At 41.5% G+C, this 24,059-nt stretch overlaps 2 protein-coding genes across 6 annotated transcripts in view; one reads left to right on the top strand and one right to left on the bottom strand.

The window, feature by feature from the left end:
• Positions 1-18,308, bottom strand: part of BRD7 (bromodomain containing 7) — a 34,456-nt gene extending 16,148 nt beyond the window's left edge. For 2 of the 4 annotated variants that reach the window (XM_019732332.3, XM_019732331.3), the window contains exons 1-5: positions 18,002-18,308; positions 17,358-17,566; positions 4,697-4,826; positions 4,338-4,395; positions 2,211-2,355 (exon numbers count right to left, since the gene is read on the bottom strand). In XM_019732332.3, the coding sequence (XP_019587891.3) occupies positions 2,211-2,355; positions 4,338-4,395; positions 4,697-4,826; positions 17,358-17,566; positions 18,002-18,050 (591 nt within the window). In that variant the 5' untranslated portion in view covers positions 18,051-18,308. The remainder of the gene's footprint in view (positions 1-2,210; positions 2,356-4,337; positions 4,396-4,696; positions 4,827-17,357; positions 17,567-18,001) is intronic. The other 2 variants (XM_074314927.2, XM_019732333.3) reach the window with 1 other exon arrangement.
• A 314-nt stretch (positions 18,309-18,622) lies between these two features.
• NKD1 (NKD inhibitor of Wnt signaling pathway 1) overlaps positions 18,623-24,059 on the top strand; it is a 180,010-nt gene continuing 174,573 nt past the window's right edge. For both annotated transcript variants that reach the window (XM_088800362.1, XM_088800361.1), the window contains exons 1-2: positions 18,623-18,832; positions 19,388-19,565. The gene's annotated coding sequence lies outside the window, so the exon portion shown is untranslated. The remainder of the gene's footprint in view (positions 18,833-19,387; positions 19,566-24,059) is intronic.

The raw sequence follows: 24,059 nt of genomic DNA, 5'->3' as shown, positions 1-24,059 counted from the left end.
CTCCGTTGTTCCTTTTCGGCCTCACCATATTCTGTGTTCACCTGCCGGGAGCGGGAGCTGAGTCCCTGCATGACAGCAATCCCACTGCATATTTTCATGGTTAAGTAATTTTTACAATGGATAAATGTGCGACTGATTATACCAAGGTCTTATTAAGTTAAAATGATAAAAACCAAACAAAAAGAATCCGAACCTCCCATACTCTTCTAAAAACATTCATACCCCACTATTTAATAATTAGAACACTTGCATGGACTGACAACAGGCAGACTGAGCATTATTTAAATGCACCTGAGAAGACGGATTCAGGGTCACGCTAAATTGGGTGTTAAATTTCAAGTGGATGCAGTACATGAGGATCCCGAGGCCCTGGCCAAGTCTCTCATCAGTTAGGATTCTGCTGGGTCCTGGATGTTTAAGAATGTGATGAAAGCTATGGACTCACTCATTGCACATGCACGCGTGCACACACACAGCCGAACACAAAATTTTTCATATAATTTTAGCAGGTTCCTGGTCCCAAGGGCTCATGCACGGCTCCCGAAGGGCTCCAGGTTAAGTGCCCTTGGTATAGATATTCTGAAAAGCTTCCATTTCGTTAAGAACTATGAAATATGTATTCGGGGGAAGGACAGGCAAGTGAGGGAGACACAATATGATTATTACTCATACTAAGTCACCATTGGGCCTATAACTGGCAAGAGAAGACTAGATTATTCTACTGATCATGGTCTGGTCTCTTAGGGCAATTTGTAGATCCCATGGATCTTGTCTGTCACGTGCTAGGCTTTATTGTACTTGTGTGTAATGGCACTTGGTCATGTGCAAAGCTGAATGATCTCTGTGCATACTTTTCTTTAAAAAAAAACCTGAACAGTCTAATGAGCTGGATAAGCTAATAAGTATTACTTTGGCTTATTGAAAATGTGTAGTAATGTAGAAAACACAAAAGACTTAAAAATACTTGTTCATTTCAACTATGATAAATCTGAACCGTTTGCTCTAAAACACTTAGGGGGCACACTTCTACTCTCCCCTGTCGTCATAAGAGAAAGATCAGAGGAAAACTGTTCACAAAAAGAAAAAAACAAAAGTTAAGATTTTTTCCATTAAGCAATAATAAGGTCAGAAATATGCTGAAATAAACAACTCTAGCTTAATTTTCACCAGATGAAAAGTTTCCATTTCTCTGAATACATGAGAATGTTTCCAGAGTAAGCAGAATATTATCTATATATTCAAATTGATGGTAAAGATAGAATTAATTGCTATTGTTATTCATAAATCTTAGCTGATTGACATGTGGATTAAAAAACAGACCAAGTAAAGATAATGTTTACTGTCTTACTTTCTTTTTGTAACTGATTAGGGTCCAGCCCTGAGGTCAGGTGAACACTACAACATTCATGCCAAAAAAAATAAAGGTAAAATCAATATTATCTAAACCAGTTAAGTTTGTGGTGGTTTGCTACAAAGCAAATTAAAAAAAACACGTGGTTCCTTTTCTGTGGACAATTAAAATGAAAAGTATCACCTCTGAAATCAACATATAACAAGACTTTAAAAATGGAAAAAACTTTGACTATAACATTAGGCATCTACATCATTTTGGTGGCTTGCAGGTTCTTGTAAGTTTTTAATTTCCTTCTTAAAGTTGAAGGAAACAGGCTCAACAAATACAGCCACTGATTTTCATCAAACTAGAAAATGTAATTAAACTTCTGTTAATTATTTCTGGACAAGCCAATTTTCTATTATAGGAGATACACACACCTTGTCTAGAAAAAGAAACTACATTAATTCAATGTCATTAAAATATCAGTTTTACCTGTATTGATCTGAAATTAAAAATCAAGTATCTTTACATTTTAAAGGTTGAGAAAATATATATTAGAACACATGAGATTCAAAATTTTACTAAAACCCCCAAAATAATAAAAGATAGCAGATGACTTATTTCATCTGGTTTTGTATCTTCAAGCTCAAAAATGTTTTCTGAGACAGCAAAACACAAAGATTTTAGATATTAAAGTTAATTATTTGAAAAACAAAAGCTCAATTGGAAAGATTCTGAATACCACACATGCAGATTTCTACCAAGATTTTATATATATAGGATCCAAGAGTTTGACTCTCAAATGAATAACAAAGGTGTTACTTTGTATCATAGCTCTTATTTGTCCAATCACAACATAAATAACTATAGTTACCTTTAGTTCTTCTATGGACTGGTAGTCATTGTTCTTGATCTTTTCTTTCATGGTGCTAAAATCCATTGGGTGTTTAATGATCATGGAGTAGCCAGGAGCAATAAAATCAGTCACAGGAAATGAAAAGAAAGCACTTGGGTCTTTTCTGTGAAGATATGAAAAAGGCAATTTTATTTCTACTACAAACAAATCTACTGGTCTAGGAGCAGCAGAGGAAACCCTTTAGATGTAGAAAGAATTTGTAGTATGCTAACATGTTTTTCACTGAAAATTGAAGGAATAATTTTAAAGACCAATAACGATTTAATAATAGGGAGGCTTACCCTAGACCCACAACATCAGCATCTCTTGGGGAGGGAGGGTGGATCCAGGCATTGCTATTCCTAGAGTTGAGTACTGGTACTGGCATTTGAGAATCTGACATTGGTATTTCCTGTACCGACAAGGTTGAATACCACTCTTCTATATAATTAGGTCATCAGACTGATTTTTTTTTTCCCTCTGGAAATTGGGCATACCAAAAGTTTTCTTACTCTAATCACAATAAAAAATGGCTTAAAATATAGTAACAGCAGCAACTTTTAAAATGTGTTTACCATGTGTCAGGCCCAGGCCCAGTGGACGTTATTTTATAGCAAGTCCTCACAAAAGCCATCAAAGTGGTGGTATCCTCACTTAGGAGGATACTAAGGTTCAGAGGTCAAATCATTGGTTCTGGGTCTGATAAAAGACAAAGTTGGAATCTGAACTCAGGTCGATGTGAATCTGCCTGTGTTCTTCCCGCAGGATGCCTAAGCAGTGAGACTACAGAATGAGAGTAAGAAAACTATGCAGTCTGGAAGTTAGCCATCCATGCGTGTGCCATCCATAGCAGTTACTGTGACTAACACCACGAATCATCTCTGGAGGACCGCTTCAAATCATCCACACCCCCTAAAATTAACCACTCTAATATCCAGTCCCACTTGGTTTGACCAAAAATGGTAGTGCTAAGCTTGATCAATTACCTTCTTCATCAGCATTAGCACTGAGCCTCAACGATGAGGCAGCATCCAATCACTGTGGCTATTCAAAAAAAATGCGCCTCTGGGTTCTAATTCCCAAAATGATCTGAGCAACGTGGACATCCTTGGACTAAGAGCCTGTCAAGTAGCTTTCTTTTAGGGTGACATCTTTAACCTACATTTCGGTCTTATGTTACCAGAAATAAAAAGACAGCCAGAACACTCTACCATTTTAATTGAGTTGGAATGTCCAATACTTACCTGTCCACTCCTTTGGGAGAAGTAATGAATTATTTATTGACATGTAAAGACTTGAGATGTAATTTTCTCAACTGCTCTTTAAAGTCACAAAGGGAGAGGCATCTTAAGTGCAAAGATGAGTATGTGCTGAATGCAGATAGCACTAGAGGACGTATCTTAAATTATTTATGATGTGTGTGTGTCTGGGGTTGATGTGTAAGTGTAACACAGAGACAAGAAAGTTCACTGATTAGAATGCATGCTCTACGTCCACAAATCCTCTGCAAAGAACGTAAATGTCTTTGAGCTAAAAATTCAAATTCTGAGTAAAAGGTATCAAAATAAATGTTTTAATAAAGATTGAGTTATTATTTTCCCTTTTAAGAACTTAACACTGGTTTAATCTAGATATTGAAATTTTTAGAACAAATTTCTGCATTTAAGAGGTCACGAATCCTATTTATAGTATTTTGTCTCTTCTCCCAGACTTAATAATTGTTGAATTTTCATAGCATGATAAGCACTGCACAAATATATAAAAGGTATTTTTATCTATTAGCAAAGTAGAAATATCTCTATTGTTTATTCCTGGTTTAAAGCTTTAACATCAGAAGTTACTTTAAAAAGAAATTTGCTATTAAAAGAGTATTATGTAACACTCTTCAAGTTGCCAGTTAAAACAAACCAAACAAGAACATCTAAAAGTCAGCCTCTTGAAGTACTTTACTGCCAGGCAAAATATTTATCATTCACTTTAAAATCAAGTACATTTGGATTTAGGCCACAAAATGTGGCTTTAAATAATCAAAAATAGAGAAGTGGTTGGATCTTGTATTTCTCATTTCAATTTCCATGTAACAAAAATACTGGAAAAAACATTTACCTCTGCAGTTGTCTCATCAGTTGATTCAAAGCTTCTTGAAGGGGCGTCTGTTCTACTTCTATAGCAAAGAAGAAAGGAAAAGAGTGTTTTAAAAAGGAAAATTCTAGAGAGTATTGTTCGGCTTATTTTCTGTGACTTCTCTCCTATCTATCCTTAAGTATCTCATACAGAATTCCACTTACAAATGGGTTAAAGTATGAGAATATCAATTCAAAACTGACGCTAATTTACAGTTCTTAGAGTGAGAGAAATCAGTTTTTAAATTTTAACTTAAAAGTTAAAAGCCCAGTTTCCCTGGCTTTGACTCTTAAAATAATTTCAGCCTCCTCATTCAGGACAGTTAATTCAGTTATTCGAACCTTCTTGTTTGGCTAAAGAGCTTGCGAGAGGCTTCTCAGGAGGCAAGTCTAATCTTACAGGAGCCGGGCACTGGAGGTCTTTCTCTGCCTCATTCTCCACACGGTCCCGATCTCGCTTCTTTTTATCCTCCTATATGGGACAAAGGGAGAAAACTTAGACATATTTCAGAATACCTTGAAATAAATCATTTTAAATTCAGTGGAAAAAAATAAGACACCACTGAAAAGAGATTAATAATGAAATCTCAATGTATTTTACTGCCATCTACTGGAAAGGGAGAGAATAACATGTTATGGGGGGGGGTGTGCTTTAAAGGTATGACAGACATAACCAGTTTGAATAATAATTCTATTCATAAAAGCAAAGTAACATACTTAGGAATAAATCTAAATCTAAGAAAAGATGCCCAATACGTTTTGGGAAAATTTATGAAATGTTATTGAAGGTCTACTGTGCAAGACCTGAATAAAGGAAACATACCATGTTCATGAATTGAAAACAGTCAATTCTCTCCAGACTAATCTATAAATAAAATGTGATGCCAATCCAAACTGTAAGAGGGGCTTTTTCATGGAATTTGACAAGCCAATCGTATAATTTATCTTGAAGAGCAAATCAAGAACACTCAGAACAGTTTTGAAAAAGGTCACAAGATGTGTCTTATCAGATATAAAGTATTTGTATAAAGTGACAGTAATTAAGACACTGGGTCTGACATAGGGGGAGACAAACAGACCAAGAACAGATTACAGAGCCAGAAATGGACCCACACACGTGGAAGTCTTGCTATGTCACAGAGGTGGCATCATTATAAATCAGTGACCAAATGGCAGTGATAGGACTAGATATGTAAATGAGGGAAGAAAATGAAATTAGTTCTCTACCTCATACCACGCACAAAAGTAAATTCCAGCTATATTAAAGACTTAAATGTACAAAGCAAAGTTTTCAAACTTCAGATAAAAGAATCCTTATGACACAAGAGTAGGGATTTTCTTACCCATAAACAAAGCTAGAAGACTAGCTATCGACTGAGATACGGCACTTGAAACACAAATAACGCATAAAGTATTAGCAAAGATGACATAAAGAATATCTACAAATTCATGTAAAAAGGCAAATAACCCAATAGAAAATGGGTAAAGTGTATCACAAGTAATTCCCAGAAGAAATCTGAAATATTTCAGTCAAGAAACACAAAAATTAGCTCAAGTTCCCTAGAACTTTGGGAATTATAAATTTAAAAAACAGAATGTATTTCACAGAGATGTGATTGGCAAAAATTAAAATATCTGAAAATGCCAAGTTTTGATGAAAATGTAGAGAAATGGGGCTCTCATCTCTCATAGATGGGTGGGTAAACAGGTAAAACCATATTCCTGGGCACACACCCTGGAGCTTGTCACACAGTAGTTAACCCTTGAACACCACCGGGCTGAGCTGTGTAGCTCCACTCATGCAGAGTTTTTTCAATACCTGTACAGTTTTCGACTCGCAGTTGGGAGTCCACAGATGGGGAGGGCCGACTATGCACTGATCTGTGCCATTTTCTATAGGGGACTTGAGCATCTTTGGATTTGGGTATCCACAGGGGTCCGGGAACCAGTTCTGCGTGGATACCGAGGGACAACTTCAGTTTCTGGGGAGTCAAAAGTGACATGTGGATTCCTGACTGTGAGGGGGGTTGGCGCCCCTAACTCCTGCGTTGTTCAAGGGTCAACTGTATACAAAAAGGCATGTACAAGAATATTTACTACAGTACTCTGAAATACCGTGTTTCCCCGAAGATAAGACCTACCCCGAAAATAAGCCCCACTTAAGATTGTCAGCCAGACGGATGCATTTAATATGTTATGACGACGTTCCAGAAGATGACATGACTGTATTGGAATAAATATAGACTGTTGTGCATGAAAAAATAAGACATCCCCTGAAAATACGCCCTAATGCGTCTTTTGAAGCAAAAATTAATATAAGATCCAGTCTTATTTTTTGGGAAATACGGTATAAGACCGTATTTTCAGGGAAACACGGTAGTAAAAAATCAGGAACAATCCAATGCCTACTAAAAGGAAAATGGATTAATAGATTATGGCTTATTTACATAGCAGGTAAAATAAATAAGCTAAAGTTATGTGGTATTTTTACATGTACGGCATTCAGAAACAATTTCTAGAGAAAAAAATTGAGAATTATTTGTTATAAGATCTATGATGTAAAGTTTGAAAATGTAAGTGTATTTATTTATAGATGTACGCAGAAGTAGTAAAATTATAAAAAACAAGGATGCATGAGATGCACACCAAACTCACGATAATGGTTCTCTTTAGAGAAAGGGAGAGAAAGGGGATTCTGGAAGGATGCACAGAAGGCTTCACCTGTGTCTATACTCTAATCTCTTTAAATGTCTATTTTACTCGTAAACTCTTGAGAATCAAGCTTCTCAATAGAATCTTATCAACTCAAGAAACTCATCTGTTGGCCTATGTCCTGATCTCTTGTTCTAGTATCTAGAGCAGTGGTTCTCAAAAGTGTGCTCCCCAGACCGCCAGCACCCGCAGCATGTGGAAAAGTGCTAGAAATACAGACTCCGGGCTCCCATTACGGTTGTCAAGGTTCAGCGGCATCAGAACCACCAGAAGGCCTTGTTAAAACACCAGTGTCTAGGCCGTCCTCAGAATTACAGACCCAGTAGGTCTAGGGTAGAACTTGTGAAGGAGCATCACCGACCGCTTTCCAGGCCGCTGGGTGCTGCTGGCGCATGGATCACACTTTGAGGATACTGAGATTCATCACTCTATGCTCAGGTCCAAGCACCTACTAAAGAATATATGACAGGTTGAAAAGCTCCAGAGAACAATGTTATAAACTGTACCCATTGTGCATTTGATCTGTTACCATTACGTTGATTGGTGTCTGTTTTTTATGCCCTCATGACATATTTGGGAGCCGTAATTTTTGACTTTGAAAAGTTTTGTATCTTTTGCCCAGAAAAACTGGCATTAATCTTTTGCAGGTTGGCAGGTTTAGAACATCTGTTATTGAAAAAGACCCCTGGAGACATAGATCCCTTCCAGTTAAATGGAAGTTGTAGAGGGCAGCTTGAAAAGCAAGAAGCACTCTCCTGGGTCAAAAGAGCTAGGGCCATAGCGCCAGGAGCCTAGAAGAGGGGTCAGCAAACTTGTTTTGTAAATGGCCAGATAGCAGTATATATTTAGGCATTGTGGTCCAGAAGATCTGGCATAACTACTACCCTTTGCTGTTGTAGCGTGGTAACAGCCATAGATAATGATGCATAGTAAATGAGTGGGTGTGTTTGTGTTCCAATAAAACTTTATTTACAAAATCAGGTGGTGCTGGCCACAGTTTGCTGACCCATGGTCCAGAGGCTCGGGTTCTAGTTCCAGCTTCATCTTTAACATGTTCTGTGACTTTCTTGGGCAACTCATTTACTCTCACCAGGCCTCTTTTATCACCTGCAAGACAGAGACTAAACTGTTGATTTCATTTACGTTACACAGTCAATGAGATGGTGAAATTAGGTCATAAAATAGAAAAGCCAAAAAAGTACCAAAGGAAGGTATAATGTGTCTGAACGACCCCCACCTATAACTTTCTCTCGTTAGCCTGGTCTATAGTAACCACTTTACTATTTAGTATGGCAAGAGAATATAGCCTTCTGGGCTGGAGTCCAAAAGAGAACAAGAATATAAAAACATGTGCTTGGAAACTGCCCTAAACTGAACAGAGATGCTGGAACACGTGATTGCAGGCCAGGAATTCAGAGCCCTGGCTTCTAGTTACCAGACTGTGACCTTGAACAAGTTACCCGACTGTTTTAGTCTCAGTTTCACCTATAAAACAAGAGGCTCTGGTCTCTCTAAAATTCTGATTCTACTTTTCTAATTTCTTTTATGATTCAGAATGTACTACAGAATCCTACTGTGAATGTCACTAAAGTAACAGATATGTAAAACCAAAAGTTACCACAGCTCTTGTAGCTCTTATTAACAGTTAGTGTCTTTTGCTAATTCCATATAGAAAATTAAACAAAAATACTAGAGCCATTTAACTTCGGGTAGCCAAGGAAGAAGGGTTTTCAGTTTATAAAATGGGCTCAAATTCTGGATTTGCCACTTATAGCTATGAGACCATGGATAAACTGTAATTTGGGACAGACTCATTTTCTCATCTTTAAAATAGGCACAACAACATTGTTGTGAGGATTAAATAAGCAGTGTAGGAGAAATTTTAGTGCAGTGCCTCACACCATGGTGAGCACTCATTCATTCCTGCATCCATTCGGTAAACGACTGAGGCCCTACCGTTCAGGTACGCAGTGGATAACACACACACAAGCCCTGCCCTTAGGAAGCTGACACTGTAACAGAGACAAACATTACACAATTTATTTAAGAAAACCAAACAGACTTCAAGGAGAGAGAGTTGCTGGGTGAATCTAATTTAGACTGAAGCGTGGGAAGGCTTCTAGAGGAAGTAATATCTGAGCTGGGATCCGAAGGAGAGAGAATTTAGTCAGGTTGCAGCGGGGGACGGGAGCAGCACTCCAGGCAGAGGAAATACCCATGTGCACCAACGTCTGAGGCAGGAGAGAGGAAAAGCGGCTATTTCCAAAACTACAAACACACTGTACTTAGTTCAGACAAGATTCTAATTTATCCATGACTCAATGGTAAGTTATTATTAATTTGTGAGCAACACTTTTGAAGCAAATCTTTGCCATATTAATATTATAACAGTTATCGCACTATAACACATTTGCTGCTTTCTCTGGAGTTCCTTGTGGGCAGGGGCCCATGTCTTTTTTTTTTTTTTTTTAATTTTATTAAATTTATTGGGGTGACAATTGTTAGTAAAATTACATAGATTTCAGGTGTACAATTCTGTATTACATCATCTATAAATCCCATTGTGTGTTCATCACCCAGAGTCAGTTCTCCTTCCATCACCATGTATTTGATCCCCCTTACCTTCATCTCCCACCCCCCACCCCCCACCCCCCACCCCCCTTACCCTCTGGTAACCACTAAAGTATTGTCTGTGTCTATGAGTTTCTGTTTCTCATTTGTTTGTCTTGTTCTTTTGTTGTTTTTGGTTTATATACCACATATCAGTGAAATCACATGGTTCTCTGCTTTTTCTGTCTGACTTATTTCTCTCAGCATTACACTCTCAAGATCCATCCATGTTGTCACAAATGTTCCTATATCATCTTTTCTTACCGCCGAATAGTATTCCATTGTGTATATATACCACAACTTCTTTATCCATTCATCTATCGAAGGACATTTTGGTTGTTTCCACGTCTTGAGGGGCCCATGTCTTATTCAGCTCTGTACCCCCAAGCTCTATAGGAGATGGTATGAAACAGGAATGTGAAAGTGTGTGAATTACCATCTGAAGTCGTTAGTGATAAGTACTGCTCTTTGGATTGGCTACTCTTGGAGATTTTATACATATGTATTTGGAAAACATTATATATACATTTGAAAATACATACCAGGGGTGCCAAAAAATGTACACAAGTGGACACTTTGGTCAACGTTGCTCAAGCAGTAGTTTGCCATAATCAGAAGTGTCTGGACGCTAATGGTAACCACTTTGAGCACCTCTTATAATTGCAGAAGTCAAACGTGACTTGTATTCATCATTTGTATTCATCGGTATATATTGAATATTACAATTTTAATACAGTTTTCCTTTCTTAAAATGTGTATACTTTTTTTTGTCACCCTCTGTATTTTTTCAAATAATGCTTCCAGTGTGCAAAACAATTTCAGAACTTCCCTCTAACAGGTGATTTTAGAATTCAATTGAAGAGATCAGTTTTATTCCTTGGAAGCTACCCCTCACATTCAGCCATAGGTTGAAAACAGCATCTACTGCAGTTTAGCTGTTACCTCTAGGAGGCTTTCCCCAGCCTCCCAAGGCAGAACACGAGACTTTCCTCGGGATGCCCAGAACATTTATTCATACCTCTATTTAGAGTTCACCAGGCCATGAAATTTAGTTCTCCTTTCTCATCTCATTCCCCACCCCTCTGAGCTCCTGTAGGTCAACAACCGTATTTTATTCATTTCTCTGCATCCTGTGAGCCTAGTATAGTCTGGTATGTAATAGGTATCTGTAAATATCTGTTGAATAAATAACAAATAAACAGGCCTTCAGTCTGAGGAGCCACACTACTCTCATGCCCTAGGTCCAAGTCCTCCCGCCTCCTGAGGGTCTGTGATTAACAGGGCCACCTCGGGAGGGGACAGTAGAGTGGGAAAGAAAGGGGAGGATTTTCTGTCAACCCAGATAAGCCACAGCAGCCCTGAGATCCTGGGTGTGGCTGATGTCATAGCAAACAAGTCAACGACTTACGTTTTGACAGAATTCCCACTTTGCTTAATAATTAGTCATTTTTCTCTCCTCTCTAGTTATAAGCTTATCATCCTCTACGCCTCAGTTAACTCAGCAATAAAATGACACTAATAGTACCTACCCCGTAGAGCTACTCGTAATGATTAAAATAGTAAACAAAGAATTTAGAACAGTGCCTGGCACATAAACACTCAAATGTTAGCTTTATGAGTATGTATTCCCCTCGGGACCTAGCATAGAGCTTATTAGAATTTATTGTATATGAATAATAAGTTTACATTTCCATTAAAAGTTTTACTTACCCTCAGCTTTATAAATAATAGCCTATATATGTTAAAGGTTATGATGTAAAACAATTTTTTAAATAACTCACACTTTATTCTGGTAACAGCCCGAGTAATGGGAATAACCTAACTTCTTTGAGCAGCTAAGCCTGCAGCTGACTTGCAAAGCTGTTAAGAGAGAATTTGGATTAGGGTTATGCTCTTCAGAAGAACAGGTCCAAGCTCCAGAAAGGGAATTTGGACCTTTCATCTGACCCATTTCAATGAAAAGCCTTCTCAGTAGGTCTCCTTATACTCAGTCTTCGTCCCCTTCACTATCAGCTAGATACTGTTAACAGATTAACATCACTAAGACTCAACCGTTATCTTCCACTCAGAAAGTCTGACTCCCTCTGGCCTCCACAGTCAAGTTCAAACACCCTACTCTGCCATCGCAGGTGCCTTTCAGATCTAATCCCGTACTCTGCTTCGCTTCGGTATTCTGTGCTTGTAAAGAAAGCTACTTCATGTCCCCTATACACACCCTCACATTTGCCCACCGTCATGCTCCTGTTCTCAATTCTCTACTGGGTGAGTGGGCAGCCTCACCTCCAAGTCTCTGCAGGAGTGCAGCATTCTATTCAGGGATCAGTGTCTAGAGTCTGAATATAAATGAAAACTGGGTTGTCAGATGACCTTTGAAAATACCTAAGTAGCCCATAAAACTACTTTACTCGTGGCTTTATACATGATCCTTTACGTTTAATTGTACAATATGAAAAAAAACTACAATAGCTCAGAGTATATAGCTGACCCCATGTTGGCCGAACATGTAGTGTGACATCATTCTATTCCAATTTCTAGAGACCAGCTCAAATGCTACTTCCTGAGCAAAGTGTTCTGATTTCTCCCCAGCTCCAGGGAATCTCGGGAGCATCAGAACTAGAACTGTGCCTGTTGGAGCACTGATTTTATTCCTCCAAGTACTGTGAAGGCGTGGAGGTCGCTGTCTGCTTTAACAACTCTTTAAACTAAGGACCTCTAAGGGCAGGATTTGAGTTCTTGTTCTGGCACTGACTGTGTAAGTGTAAGTAAGTTAACTTCTCTGAACCTTAGTTTTCTCATTTATAAAAGAGAAGATAATATGATCCAGCAATTCCACTTCTGGGTGTATATCCCAAAGAATTGAAAGCAGGGTCTTGAAGAGATACTTGTACACCCATGTTCATAGCAGCAATTATTTATAATAGCAAAAAGGTAGGCCCAAACCAAATGTTCACTGATGGATAAATTTAAAAAAACATTATGGTATATACATACAATGGAATGGTTTTCAGCCTCAAAAAGGAAGAAAATTCTAACACACGCCATAACCTGGACAAACCTTGAGGACATTATGCTAAGTGAAACAAGCCAATCACAAAAAGACAAATACTGCATGATTCCACCTAGATGAGATATCTGGAGTTGTCAAACTCACAGAGACAGAGAGCAGAATGGTGGTTACCAGGGGCTGCGGGGGTAGGGGGAAATGGGGAGTTGTTTAATGGGTATGAAAAAGTTCTGGAAATTGGTTGTACAACAATGTGAATATATTTAACACTACTGAATTGGACACTCAAAAATGGTTAAGATGATAAATTGTATGCTATGTGTATTTTACCACAATTTTTAAAAAAAGAGATAATACCATACCATTCTGATAGGATTATGGTGAGGAGTAAACTGAGATCGCATTAAGCACAGAACCTAGCACGTACTATGTGCTTAATAAGTACCAGTCACTTGTAAAATGTGTATGTAGTTTACAGTAATAATAATGGGTATGTGTGTATACACCGGGGGGCCAAAAAAAAATGTATACACATGACTTGTATTCATCTTTTGTTATCGGTATATATTGAGTATTACAATTTTAATACAGCTTTTTCCTTTCTTAAAGTGTGTATACATTTTTTTGGCACGGAGTGTGTGTATAAAACTGTTATTTCACTTCAAATGGTTTTATAAACACTTCTACAATTTTTATAAATCACCACTTTGTCAATGTAATGGCCCACAGAACTGCACCTCTTGAACCTTAGTTTTACTTAATTGTCCTCTTGTGCCTATATGTATTACTATTACAAGTGGTGCGAGCATTTTTTTCACGAGCAGTTATTTTATTTTTTTCTATAATGTGGGAATAAGTAACTCGAAAACATTTAAGCCTGTATCTTTAGGAAAGGATAATGTTATGAGAGTTATACCAGCATGCAAATTCTCTGCCAATTGCTCAGCATTCAAATATTTAAGGGGGAAAAAAAAAAGCCAATGTACTTTCACAGGGGTGGTGTCTAGATAATGTCTGATTAAAACCAAGGGATGCTGTACTCTCAGTGCTCTGGTTGGTATTAAATGGCACTGCTCTACACAGAGAAAGACTATTGATCCTATCTGTTGGGGCTTTTTAAACTAATATAATCAGAGATTTCCTACTCAAAAGAAGAAAGTCACTTAACTAAGACACCCTTGAAAGATTATAGGGCTTATCTTATTATTCTGGCTTGGAAAAATGGGATGACCCAAACAGCCTCTACAGAACCGACACCCCAGGGAATTCGGAAATGTCCCATGATCTCTAGCCCCAAGTCCCTAGGAAGTGAGACCTTGAACAAATTCACTTCAATTCTATGAGTTTCCACTTCATCTTTTATAAAACAGAAACCACCCACTTACCTGTCCTACTATGCAGAGTGTTATGTCTTAATGAGACTGTGGACGCAAAAGCATCTTAATTTGCAGTGAAATCAAAATATAATGGTCCCTAAAGATATTTAGAGCCAGAGTCAAGAAAGGGCAGAGTGGTCAACAAAAAAGAGACTTCCAAGAACCTACCCTGACGGTATCCTTATAGGGGTATACAAAGAGAAATGCACAATAAGGCTCACTGCAGCATTAGTTGTAACATTTAAAGGTATTATTATATAAAATAAAATATGGCACATCAATCTAACTGAATACTATGTAGTTAATAAGAATGACGTGATTGATAAAAGAAATGAAGAATAATATATCAGCTGGTGTTATGGTATAACTGCCAGATCTAAAACCAGAAATGGTTAAAAGGGGTTACCTCAGCTCCAGTTACACGAGATGATGGCGGGAACCTAGTATATAGAAGAGACTACAGTGGGTGAAATGTCAACACACTTAGGAGATGAAAGGCCAGTGAAGGGGTTTGCAGATCAGAGGAAGCAAGCTACCTCCTGCATGCAGAGGGAGACACCTATGAGGAAAGTTCAAACCTCAGAAACCTGAAAAAGCTCAGAACTTGGAACCATAAGGAACCAGAACCTGCAGGCCTGGAGCCCAGTCAGAACTGGGGATACGTGCTGGACTGAAAGCAGAGCACTGGGCTGTAAGACCTCTATGCTCCTTCCCCTCTTTGGCACTCGAAATACCAGCACCAGGTAAAATCCTTCTCCCAGGAGGGATTTCCTCTGGAGAAACTGAAGAGCCCAGAGAAAAGATCCTGAAGGGTACAGACAAGTGGGGGTTCCCCATCCAAATGATCGGGTCTCTGTTCAGTGACTACAATGAAGGTCATCAGCTGACAAACTGTCTAGGCACAAAGCATTTAATCAGCCTTTCTGTGCTGCACATTTAAGTACAAACAAACTACAAAGTCTCAAAGATAACTGAAGGATGCTTTTAACATAAGAGGAGGAGACCAAATAAATAAACTGAAGAACTTGAGGGGTAATAGTGACAATGCAGGGAGCAAAAGAAAACTTCAAAAAAGAAAGAAAAAAAGCAAAACCCATCAATTAAGATCCTTAGAGAAATAAAAGAAGAAACTGCATGTAAGAACAAGATGCTATTAAAACAAGGACAAGAGAACAAGAAAGAATTCTTGGAAATTCAAAATACAAGATCTGAAATAAAATTCAACAGCAGCCAGAAGAGAAAGTTTAGAACTCTCCTCGAAGGAAGAACACACACACTCACAAAAAGAAACAAAACAGAGAGACGAAACATAAGAAAATCAAGATGATCCGTCCAAGAGTCCATCTAAATGACAGGGATTCCAGAAAGAAGAGAAAAAAACAGAGGAAAATTATCATAGAAACACTTCAAAGCAAACAGCTCAGAGCTGAAAGCAAGATTATTCACTGTGAAACAAAGTATGGAAGATAAAAGGGAAGATTCTAAAAATTTCAAGAGAGCAAATACGGGTCATATACAAAGGGCTAAGCATTAATGGCAACAGACTTCTTAACAGCAAATCTGGAAACCAGAAGGTAATACGGCAATGATTTCAAGATTTTATGAGAAAAGTTTCCAATCTGGAATTCCACGCCGAGTCAAACCATCAATCTATGTAAGGACTCTATGATGAGAGAATAAAGGTTTTCAACATGTAGAACTTAACAAAAATCTACCTCCTACAAATGCTTTCTAATGAAGTCCCCAGAGTTAAGACTCCACCAGAACAAGGTAGTAAACCAAGAGAAAGCAGGCAAAGGAGAGTCAAATGGATTTTACAAATCTGTTAGTTTGGGAAGAATTGGTACACAATATCAAACAAATGAAAGCAATTAGCCAACTAGTCAAGGTCAGATCTGTATTTGTATATATTTGTCTTCAGTGAATAATTAAACATAGACACCGAATACTGATTTAACCAACAACTGTGATGTATCTATACTGGGAGAATGGAGGAAGGGAAACTAGGGGTGTGGAACAGTATAAGAATGCTAATTTAAACTCTCATCTTCCGTAATATGATGTCGATAAAAGACGTAAATTGATAAAGCAGTAAACAGCAATATGAACCAACATTCAGAAATAAATATCCAGAGAAAACTAAAAAGTTTGGGAAGTAAAACTCCAGGATGGAGCAGGAGAGACTGCTTTTGTATTACAAGCCTTGTAGTACTCTTGACTTTTTAAAACTATGTTCACCAATTACTTTGCTAACAATAAAAAAAAAAAAAAAGAACAAACAACCCAAAAACTAGTCACTTCTGGAGAGACTGTATGAGGGTCTGGGGTGAGGACCACCTTTTCCCCTCCATGTCGTTCACTTCTGTACCACTAGAACTTTTTATTAGGTTGGTGCAAAAATAATTGCAGTTCAAAAGGTTAAAAATAACTGCAAAAACCGCAATTACTTTTGCACCAACCTAATAAAAAACCGGTCACATTCTAGCCAAAGGCAGTAAAAACTGGAGCAGAAAGGAATAGGTTTAAGAAATTCCAAAAAGAGAATCTCTAAGATTTAATGACTTACCAGTGTGTTCAATCACGTGGGATAGAACACTTCTGTTGTAATATATAAGAATTATAAAACTAACCTACAGAAATCTAGCTTCAAGATACAGTAATTGATTTAGTAAGTCGCTTAGTGACAGGTTCAAATTGGGACATGGAGGAGTCTAGGGTAATTCCAGGTACGTAGGTGATCATTCCTGGGAGTCAAGTTTATTATTATTACTATTTGGCCCCGCTTGCAAACTAAGATGGCAGCTACTTATTTTTTGTCTATTAACTGCCAATGGTTAAGAAAATGCTTGTTTTTATTACTGGTTTCCTATCCCTTAAAGGTCTCTGATCAAATTTTCTCTCCAATAGACTCAAACTTTGTTTTAAAAGATGGAAGTTGCTCGTTATATATTTGGCATGACAGTATTTATTCCAGAATAAAATGTGAACCTCAATGGATCCTGTTCACTTTTGAAATGAGTATTTTTGACAAACCTCGAACACTGAGGCTTTCTTGCCCGTGCCTTTTCCTTTTCCGGGAGAGCAAAAGCTGTCTTTGAAGCATTGGACAACCAGGGCTAACTGCTCACTCATCAGACGTGTGAGGACAACTAAGAACATGATTCAATAAAGAGCTGCGGAAACTCATAGGCGATTCATGTTTTTCTATTCAGCCCTGCGCCTCAAAACACGTCGGATGTCACAGGCGAGCACTGGGGGGAGTGGTGTCCCCAGCAAAGCTCCGCCATGCAACCCCCTTTACCTTCACTCGTCTCCGTTTTCTCCCCTTTTCTTCCCCGGGGACCTGCTTCTCGCCTTTCTTTCTCTTTTTCCGCTTTCTGTCCTTGTGCTTGTCATGATCGTTTTTGTCTTCGAAGAGGCTGGAGTCGTGCCCCGAGCTGCCGGTGGAGAGCTCGGTGACTTCGCTGCCTCCCACTTTGAGGACCAGCTTCAGGGGCTTCTCCACGTACTCTTCAAGAAAAGGAAAGAGGCTCGGTTACAAGAGCGGCTCTCGGGGCAGGATCCACCACGCGGAGTGCCCGCTGGGCGGAGAGCGGGGGCGAAAGCCCCAGGCGGCGCTGGGCACGCACTGGGCGCCCCACGAAGCACCTGTTGAATGACGGACACTCGCCAAGTGGGCGCCCCGAACGCTCCCGGGCCTGCAGGGGCCGCCTCACAACGTCCCTACGAGACCCGCCCGGGGCCCGGGGTCCCGAGTTCCAACGCCGCCCCCGCCCGGGGGGTCTGCGCCGCCTGGGGCGGGACGCGCCCCCTTCGCGGGCCCGGGCCTGCCCGTGGGAAGTGCGGCCGCAGGTCCGCCGCGGGCGATCGCGGGTGGTGTCGAAGGCGCGAAAAGCCCCCAGAGTGGCCGCGGACTCGCCGCCCCCCCCGCGGCCCACTCCTCACCCTCGTAGAGGTGTTTGTCCGACTTGTGCTTCTTGTGCTTCTTGCCCATGTCCGATCGGGCCCCGGTGCCCGCCCCCCGCGCCAGGCCCAGGCCGTGCGGCGCCGCTTCCGGTCCGGGCCAGGCGAGCGGAGGGCGGGAGCGGGGCCCGCGAGACCCCGCGCCGCGAGGCAGTGGGGCGGCGTGCGCCGGGCGGCGCGAGGCCCCTCACGAGAAGACGGCGCGAGACGCCCGGCCCGAGCCCGAGAGCGGCGACGGGTCAGCGAGCCGCGGGCACCGAGGCGGGAGAGAAGGCCCGCCGCGCGCGCAGGGTGCGGCTAGCTGCACGTGGCGGCCCCTGGCGGCTGGAGGTGGCGCTGCAGCCTGCGGGCCGGGGCCAGAGGCCGAGCCGGGGGCGGGGCCGGGACCCGAGCGGGGTCCACCGCTCTGAATCGCCTCTTATTCTATCACTCTCCCTCCTCTCTATCTCTCTTCTCCCCTCGTCTGTACTTCCTTCTCTGTCTTTCTCCCTCGCTCCCTTCTCCGTCTCTGCCTGTCACTTGTCTCTTTCTCTCCCTCTCTGCATCTTTTTCTTCCTGTTTCTTTACCCCCTTTCTTCCCCCTTTCTCTCTCTTTCCCTCTTCTCCCCTCATTTCCTCCCCTCTGTCTTCCCTTCTTCCCTCCCTCCTCCTCTTAGCACCCTCCTCCTTTCTTCCTTTTTTCTTTTCTTTTTATCACTCTTCCTCTTTTCCTGACTCCTCCCTTCTATGCCACTTTCCCTAGCTTCTGTCCTCCCTTTACCAATATTTATTGAGCCTGTACTAGATGCCGGATCCAGCAAACCCAGCATATTGGTAAGTAAGGGATTCTAATCTTGAAAAAACAAACAAAAACAAAAAACACATTCTTATGTGCTGGTATGTCCCGGCCTCCAAGTATAGGGTAAAGCTGGGCTTCGGCTTTGCAGCTGTTGGCTATGATAACTATATGCTTTAAGGAGAACTGCCATGCCAACTCCCCCATGGGTCTGGCCTCCACTGTGGCATGCCTCGGTCCAGGCTGAACCTCTGAGTTTATCTGTCTGCTCCCCATTATCCAGTGTCCTCCCCCAGGGCCGGGTCTCATTCCCATGGTACCCACAGCACCCAGCACAGAGACCACTACTATGCAAATACCCCTGGGAGCTACCTCACTCTCTTCCCTCTGACCACCCTGGGATGGAGGAAAAGAGTTTGGTTAACATTCACACTATAGCACAAGTAATTTCCCTCCTCCCCTCAACAGAGATTCTACCTAGGTCCTAAAGTGTTCACAGCTGTGAAAAATGAGTAAGAGCTTGAAGCAGAAAACACCTCAGAAAACGTGTCTGGGATATAGAAACTCTAACTCATCTAATTTTTTATTCCCAGCTCCAGGACAGTGCCTGGCACATAAAAGGCACCGGAAAATGCTAGTTGAACTGGACTAAGCTGTGTCAGGCAGACGCTAAAATGACCCCTAACGATTCCCACCTCCTGGCTTTCGTGTCCTCCAACTGAGTGCAGACTGGCCTATAGACTTGCTTCTAACCAACAGAAGATGGCAAAGGTAACAAGATGTCACTTCTGTGATTTGGTTATATAAGCTTGTGACTTCTGTCTTGCTAGCCAACTCTGTGGCCTCCTTGACTTGCATGCTTTTCTGACATAAGCTGCCATGTTGGACAGGCCCATTTGCAGGAAACAGAGGGCAGGGTTCAGCCAAGGCACAGAGCTGGACTCAGCACAGTCCCTTGAGAAGGATTTGTTGGATGAATGAATGAATAATCATTACTGCTTTGTGATGATGATGCCTTCTCGCCTTCCTCTCCTGAGCGTCTTTTGGTTGGGACAGGAGGTGACTGGTGGCCTTTGAGAGAGTCTGAGGAGGAGGAGGAGGAGGAGAAGGAGGAGGAGGAAGCACTGAGGAAGGCTGGCCACTGGGGGGGGGGGGGGTGGCATTCCCAGGCAATGGCCTCTGCTCAGCACTCACAGGCCCAGCCCTCTCAGCAGAGGACTTGGTGCCCAGGGTGCCTGAGCCCGAGGCTGGGGCAGGCTAGGCCCTTAGCAGACTCATGACCCTGAGATGTGCCAGGTTCCCATCACAGCTGGGCCTTCAGACCTCGGTGCTGTGACAGAGAGGGAGCTGTGGGACCCCTGACCCTTGGTTGGGGCAGTGCTGGGAGAGCTGGTGGGGACCCTTTACAGGTATCCCTTTATAGCTGACAGATGAAAGAGGCTTACAGGCAGCTGATCCAGACAGACGAAAAGCTGTGAACATCCAGAGCTTCCAAGATGCTCACGTCTGCCCTGCTGTTTTCCTCAGAGCTCCCTCATGCTGCAGTGAGGCCAGGAGAGGCACTCCCAAGGCCAGTTGTCCTTGGGCTACTTACTTCTCTTGTCTTCCTTTGTCTGAACCTCAGTTTTCCCCTCTGAGGACTGGGTAGGACCAGCCCTATGCAGTCTGTGTAGTTGACATGAGGGTCAGGGAAGTGAGGAGTGAAGAGGCTTCATGGCCAAGTGTGAATGAACTGAAAGGGAGTGGGAGAGGGCCTGTTCTCCTGGGCGCTCTGGGGGTGCCCCGCCCTCTGTCCCAGGGAGAAGAGGAGGGAGGTGGCATTTCCCGAGCCCAGGCAGCCAGCAGCTATAGCAGGTGCCCCAATTTGGCAGCACAAACAAGCTAACCTGGCACCAGCCTGTTGTTGCTTCTGGGAGAGGCCCTGAGGGGGCTGAGGCTGGTTCAGTGGGCAGCTCTTTGGGGATGCAGTGGCCTGAGGTGATTCACTGTGACAGGCTGTTGACAGCGCAGCTTTCAGGGTTGCTTGCGGTCACAGGCTGAGCTGCCCCAGCCGCCTGCCTCTGAGGGAACTAAAGAGAGGTGGCAGATGGAAGCTGTCCATGTGGGGATCCTGTGCTGCCTCTATCCTCATGGCCTAGGAGCTGCTTGCTGGAGGACAATGCGTCCCAGCCACAGTGCCCATTGCTCACAACCCCAAAAGTCATGTGGACTCAGATCCTGCCACGACAAAGATAAATCTGCAGCCCTCGATCTAATTGGAAAGAGGCATCACGAGGCCCTCCCTCCTTCTCTCCTTCCCTCCATGTCTCCCTTCCTTCCATCATCCAGTTTTGTTGAGTGCCTACCATTGTGCCAGGCACTGTGCTTGGTACTGGAACATGTGGGGAGCAAAACAGACATGGTCCTCTCCTCGCGGAATTTACAATCTAGTGAGAGAGACACATTTTAAGCAGGTAATTGTATAGATAATAATTTAATTTCAGTTGTACTATTTGTTATGAAGGAAAACAACAGGGTGCTATTATAGGCCTCTGAGCCAGCCTGGGGGGTTCAGACAAGGCCCCCCCCGAGGAAGCCACATTGACCTGGAGGATGAGTCTTAGGTTGGGTGCCCTAGAGCAGAACTTTCTATGTTGATAGGAATCTGTTCCACTTATCCATTGCTAGTATATAGGAAAATGATTGGCTTTTGTATAATAACCTTGTATCCTGCAGCCTTGCTATAATAATTTATTAGTTCTATTTCTTGGTCAATTCATTCAGATTTTCTACATAGTTGATCATTTCAGTATGTGAACAAAGACAGTTTTATTTCTTCCTTCCTTTTCTTGTCTTATTGCATTGTCTAGAACTTCAAGTATAATGTTGAAAAGCAATGGTGAGAAGAGGCTTTGTACTTGATTTTTGAAGGAAAGTTTTGCGTTTCTCACCATAAAGTATGATATTAGCTGTAGACTTTTTATAGTTTTTATCAAGATGAGGGAGTTCCTCTCTATTCCTAGTTTATTGAAACATTTTTTTTTAATGATGAATGGGTGTTGGTTTTGTCAAATGCTTTTTTTGCATCTATTGATGTGATCATGTGATTTTTCTTCTTTAGCCTGTTGATGTGATGGATTACATTAATTGATTTAAAATCTTGAACCAACTTTGCATGCTTAAGATAAATTCCACTTGCTCATGGTGTATAATTTTTTATACATTACTACCTTCTACATGCTGTATTTTGTTGAGGATTTTTATATCTGTGTTCATGAGAAATATTAGTCTGTAGTTTTCTTGTATTATTGTTGTCTAGTTTTAGTATTGGGTCTCAAGGAATTAATTAGAAAATACTTCCTCTGCTTTCATTCTCTGAAAGAGGTTGTAGAAAATTGGTATAATTTCTTCTTTAACTATTTAGTAGATTTCAGCAGCGAACTCACTAGCGTGGTGCTTTCTGTTTTGAAAGGTTATTAATTATTGATTCTATTTCTTTAATAGATATAGCCCTATTCAGATGGTCTATTTCTTGTGTGAGTTTTGTCTTTCAAGCAATTGGTCCATTTTATCTAGATTATCAAATTTGTAGGCACAGAGTTATTCATAGTATTCCTTTATTATCTTTTACTATCCATAGGATTTGTGGTATGTGTCCGCTTTCATTTGTGATATTAGTAATTTGTGTCCTGTTTCATTTTTTTGTTTGTTAGCCTGGCTAGAGGCTTATTGATTTTATTGATCTTTTCAAAGAAACGGCTTTTTGTTTCATTGATCTTCTCTATTGATTTCCCATATGACCAATTTTTATACCTTGGGAACAAATACATTAATATATTTGCATCTTCATTGATTATAAAAAGTAAATGTTAAAATTTTTAACCTAAAAGATAAAATATATTTGCACTACAAGATACAGCTTTTATTTCTTATACAGGAGAGCTCTGCTTAAGACTTCATTTGAAACAAGGAGGTGCAAAAATATCTTTGAAAACCACTCATTGACATGCTCTCCGGGGGCCCTTCTATGACTCTGTGATTCAGTTAGACAAAACACTGTTGTGATCGGATGGTTTTCTTTTTAAAATATCCATCTTTTTGTAGACCATGTGGCCACTCAGATTAGTCAAGTTTGATTGTGCGGTTGGATAAAGTCATCTGGAACACAACGCAGGGAAAGAGCACCCAAGATGGCTGGTCGTCACCCTCACATCACAAAGCCTCCGTGTGACAGTCAGAATGCTTTTGTTTGGTCATGTCAGAAACCGACCCCTAATGAGTTTGAGCTCCAGAGATGGCTAAATCCAGGAGCTCAAATAGTGTCACAGGATTCAGGCTTTCTCTATCTCTTGGCTTTGCTTGCTCTGCACTGGTCCTATTCTCAGACAGGCTCCATCGGCCTCCAGCAGCTCCAGGCTGACAGCCCCAAAGATCCAGCAAAAGTCATGGAGCTCTCTGACTGTACTGCTTTAGATCATGTGCTCACCCTGAACCAATAACCATGAAGGGGTGGGGCGCAGCCATGATGGGGGTGGAATTCAGTGACAAACGAAATCACGTGTCCACCCTTGGAGCTTGGGTGGGAGGCTGGTGCCACTTAAACCATGTTGCCTTAGTTGAGATCCTGAAGAAAAATTAGGGTGCTGTTACTGCAGGATTGGAGAATGGATGCTGGATAGGCAAAGCAAGAAGTAAGAAACAAAACAGTTTGTAAACTCCGTTTCTCTGCCTACCTTGAACAGGACTGCTGTTGTGAGGGTGATGAGAGGAGGAGGTGACCAAGAAGAAGGACCAGTACCTGTTCTTAGATGAGCAGAGCACTGCGGCATGTCACTGTGCAAACATGGCTGGCGGGCAACACCTAGTGAAGTAGAAACATACAGTATTTAACCAACACAACACGCTTCACAAAATGTGAACTCTTGTCCTTCGTGAGACTGGTCACCAATAAAGAGCTGGCAGAGGGGCTCTTTCCTACCAACTACATTCTGACCGGCTTGGCCGACACTTGCCCTGCTCACCCAAGAGGCAGACGAGCCCATCTGCTCAGGGAAATGCAACCAGGGAGGATTTCCTGCCCCTCTCTCTCCTGTGATCTTGTCTTTCGGAGGGCAGTAGGGATCAGGCTTGGAATTGCTGACACTGTCAGCCCCAGGAGAGAACTGGTGAGACGCAGCCAGATCTATTTATGCCAAATTTGACAACGTGGTTTTACTATTTGCACTTGGAACTGCTAATGGTTTATTGTCACTGTTGTTCCACCCTATGGTAGGTGTTTGGGAAGGC

This window comes from Rhinolophus sinicus, chromosome 8 (assembly GCF_057876585.1).
Source record: "Rhinolophus sinicus isolate RSI-liver-muscle chromosome 8, RSI-T2T, whole genome shotgun sequence".
Taxonomy (NCBI): Eukaryota; Metazoa; Chordata; class Mammalia; order Chiroptera; family Rhinolophidae; genus Rhinolophus; species Rhinolophus sinicus.
The sequence above is the reverse complement of the archived record's forward strand: the minus strand, read 5'-3'. Positions and strand labels throughout refer to the sequence as shown.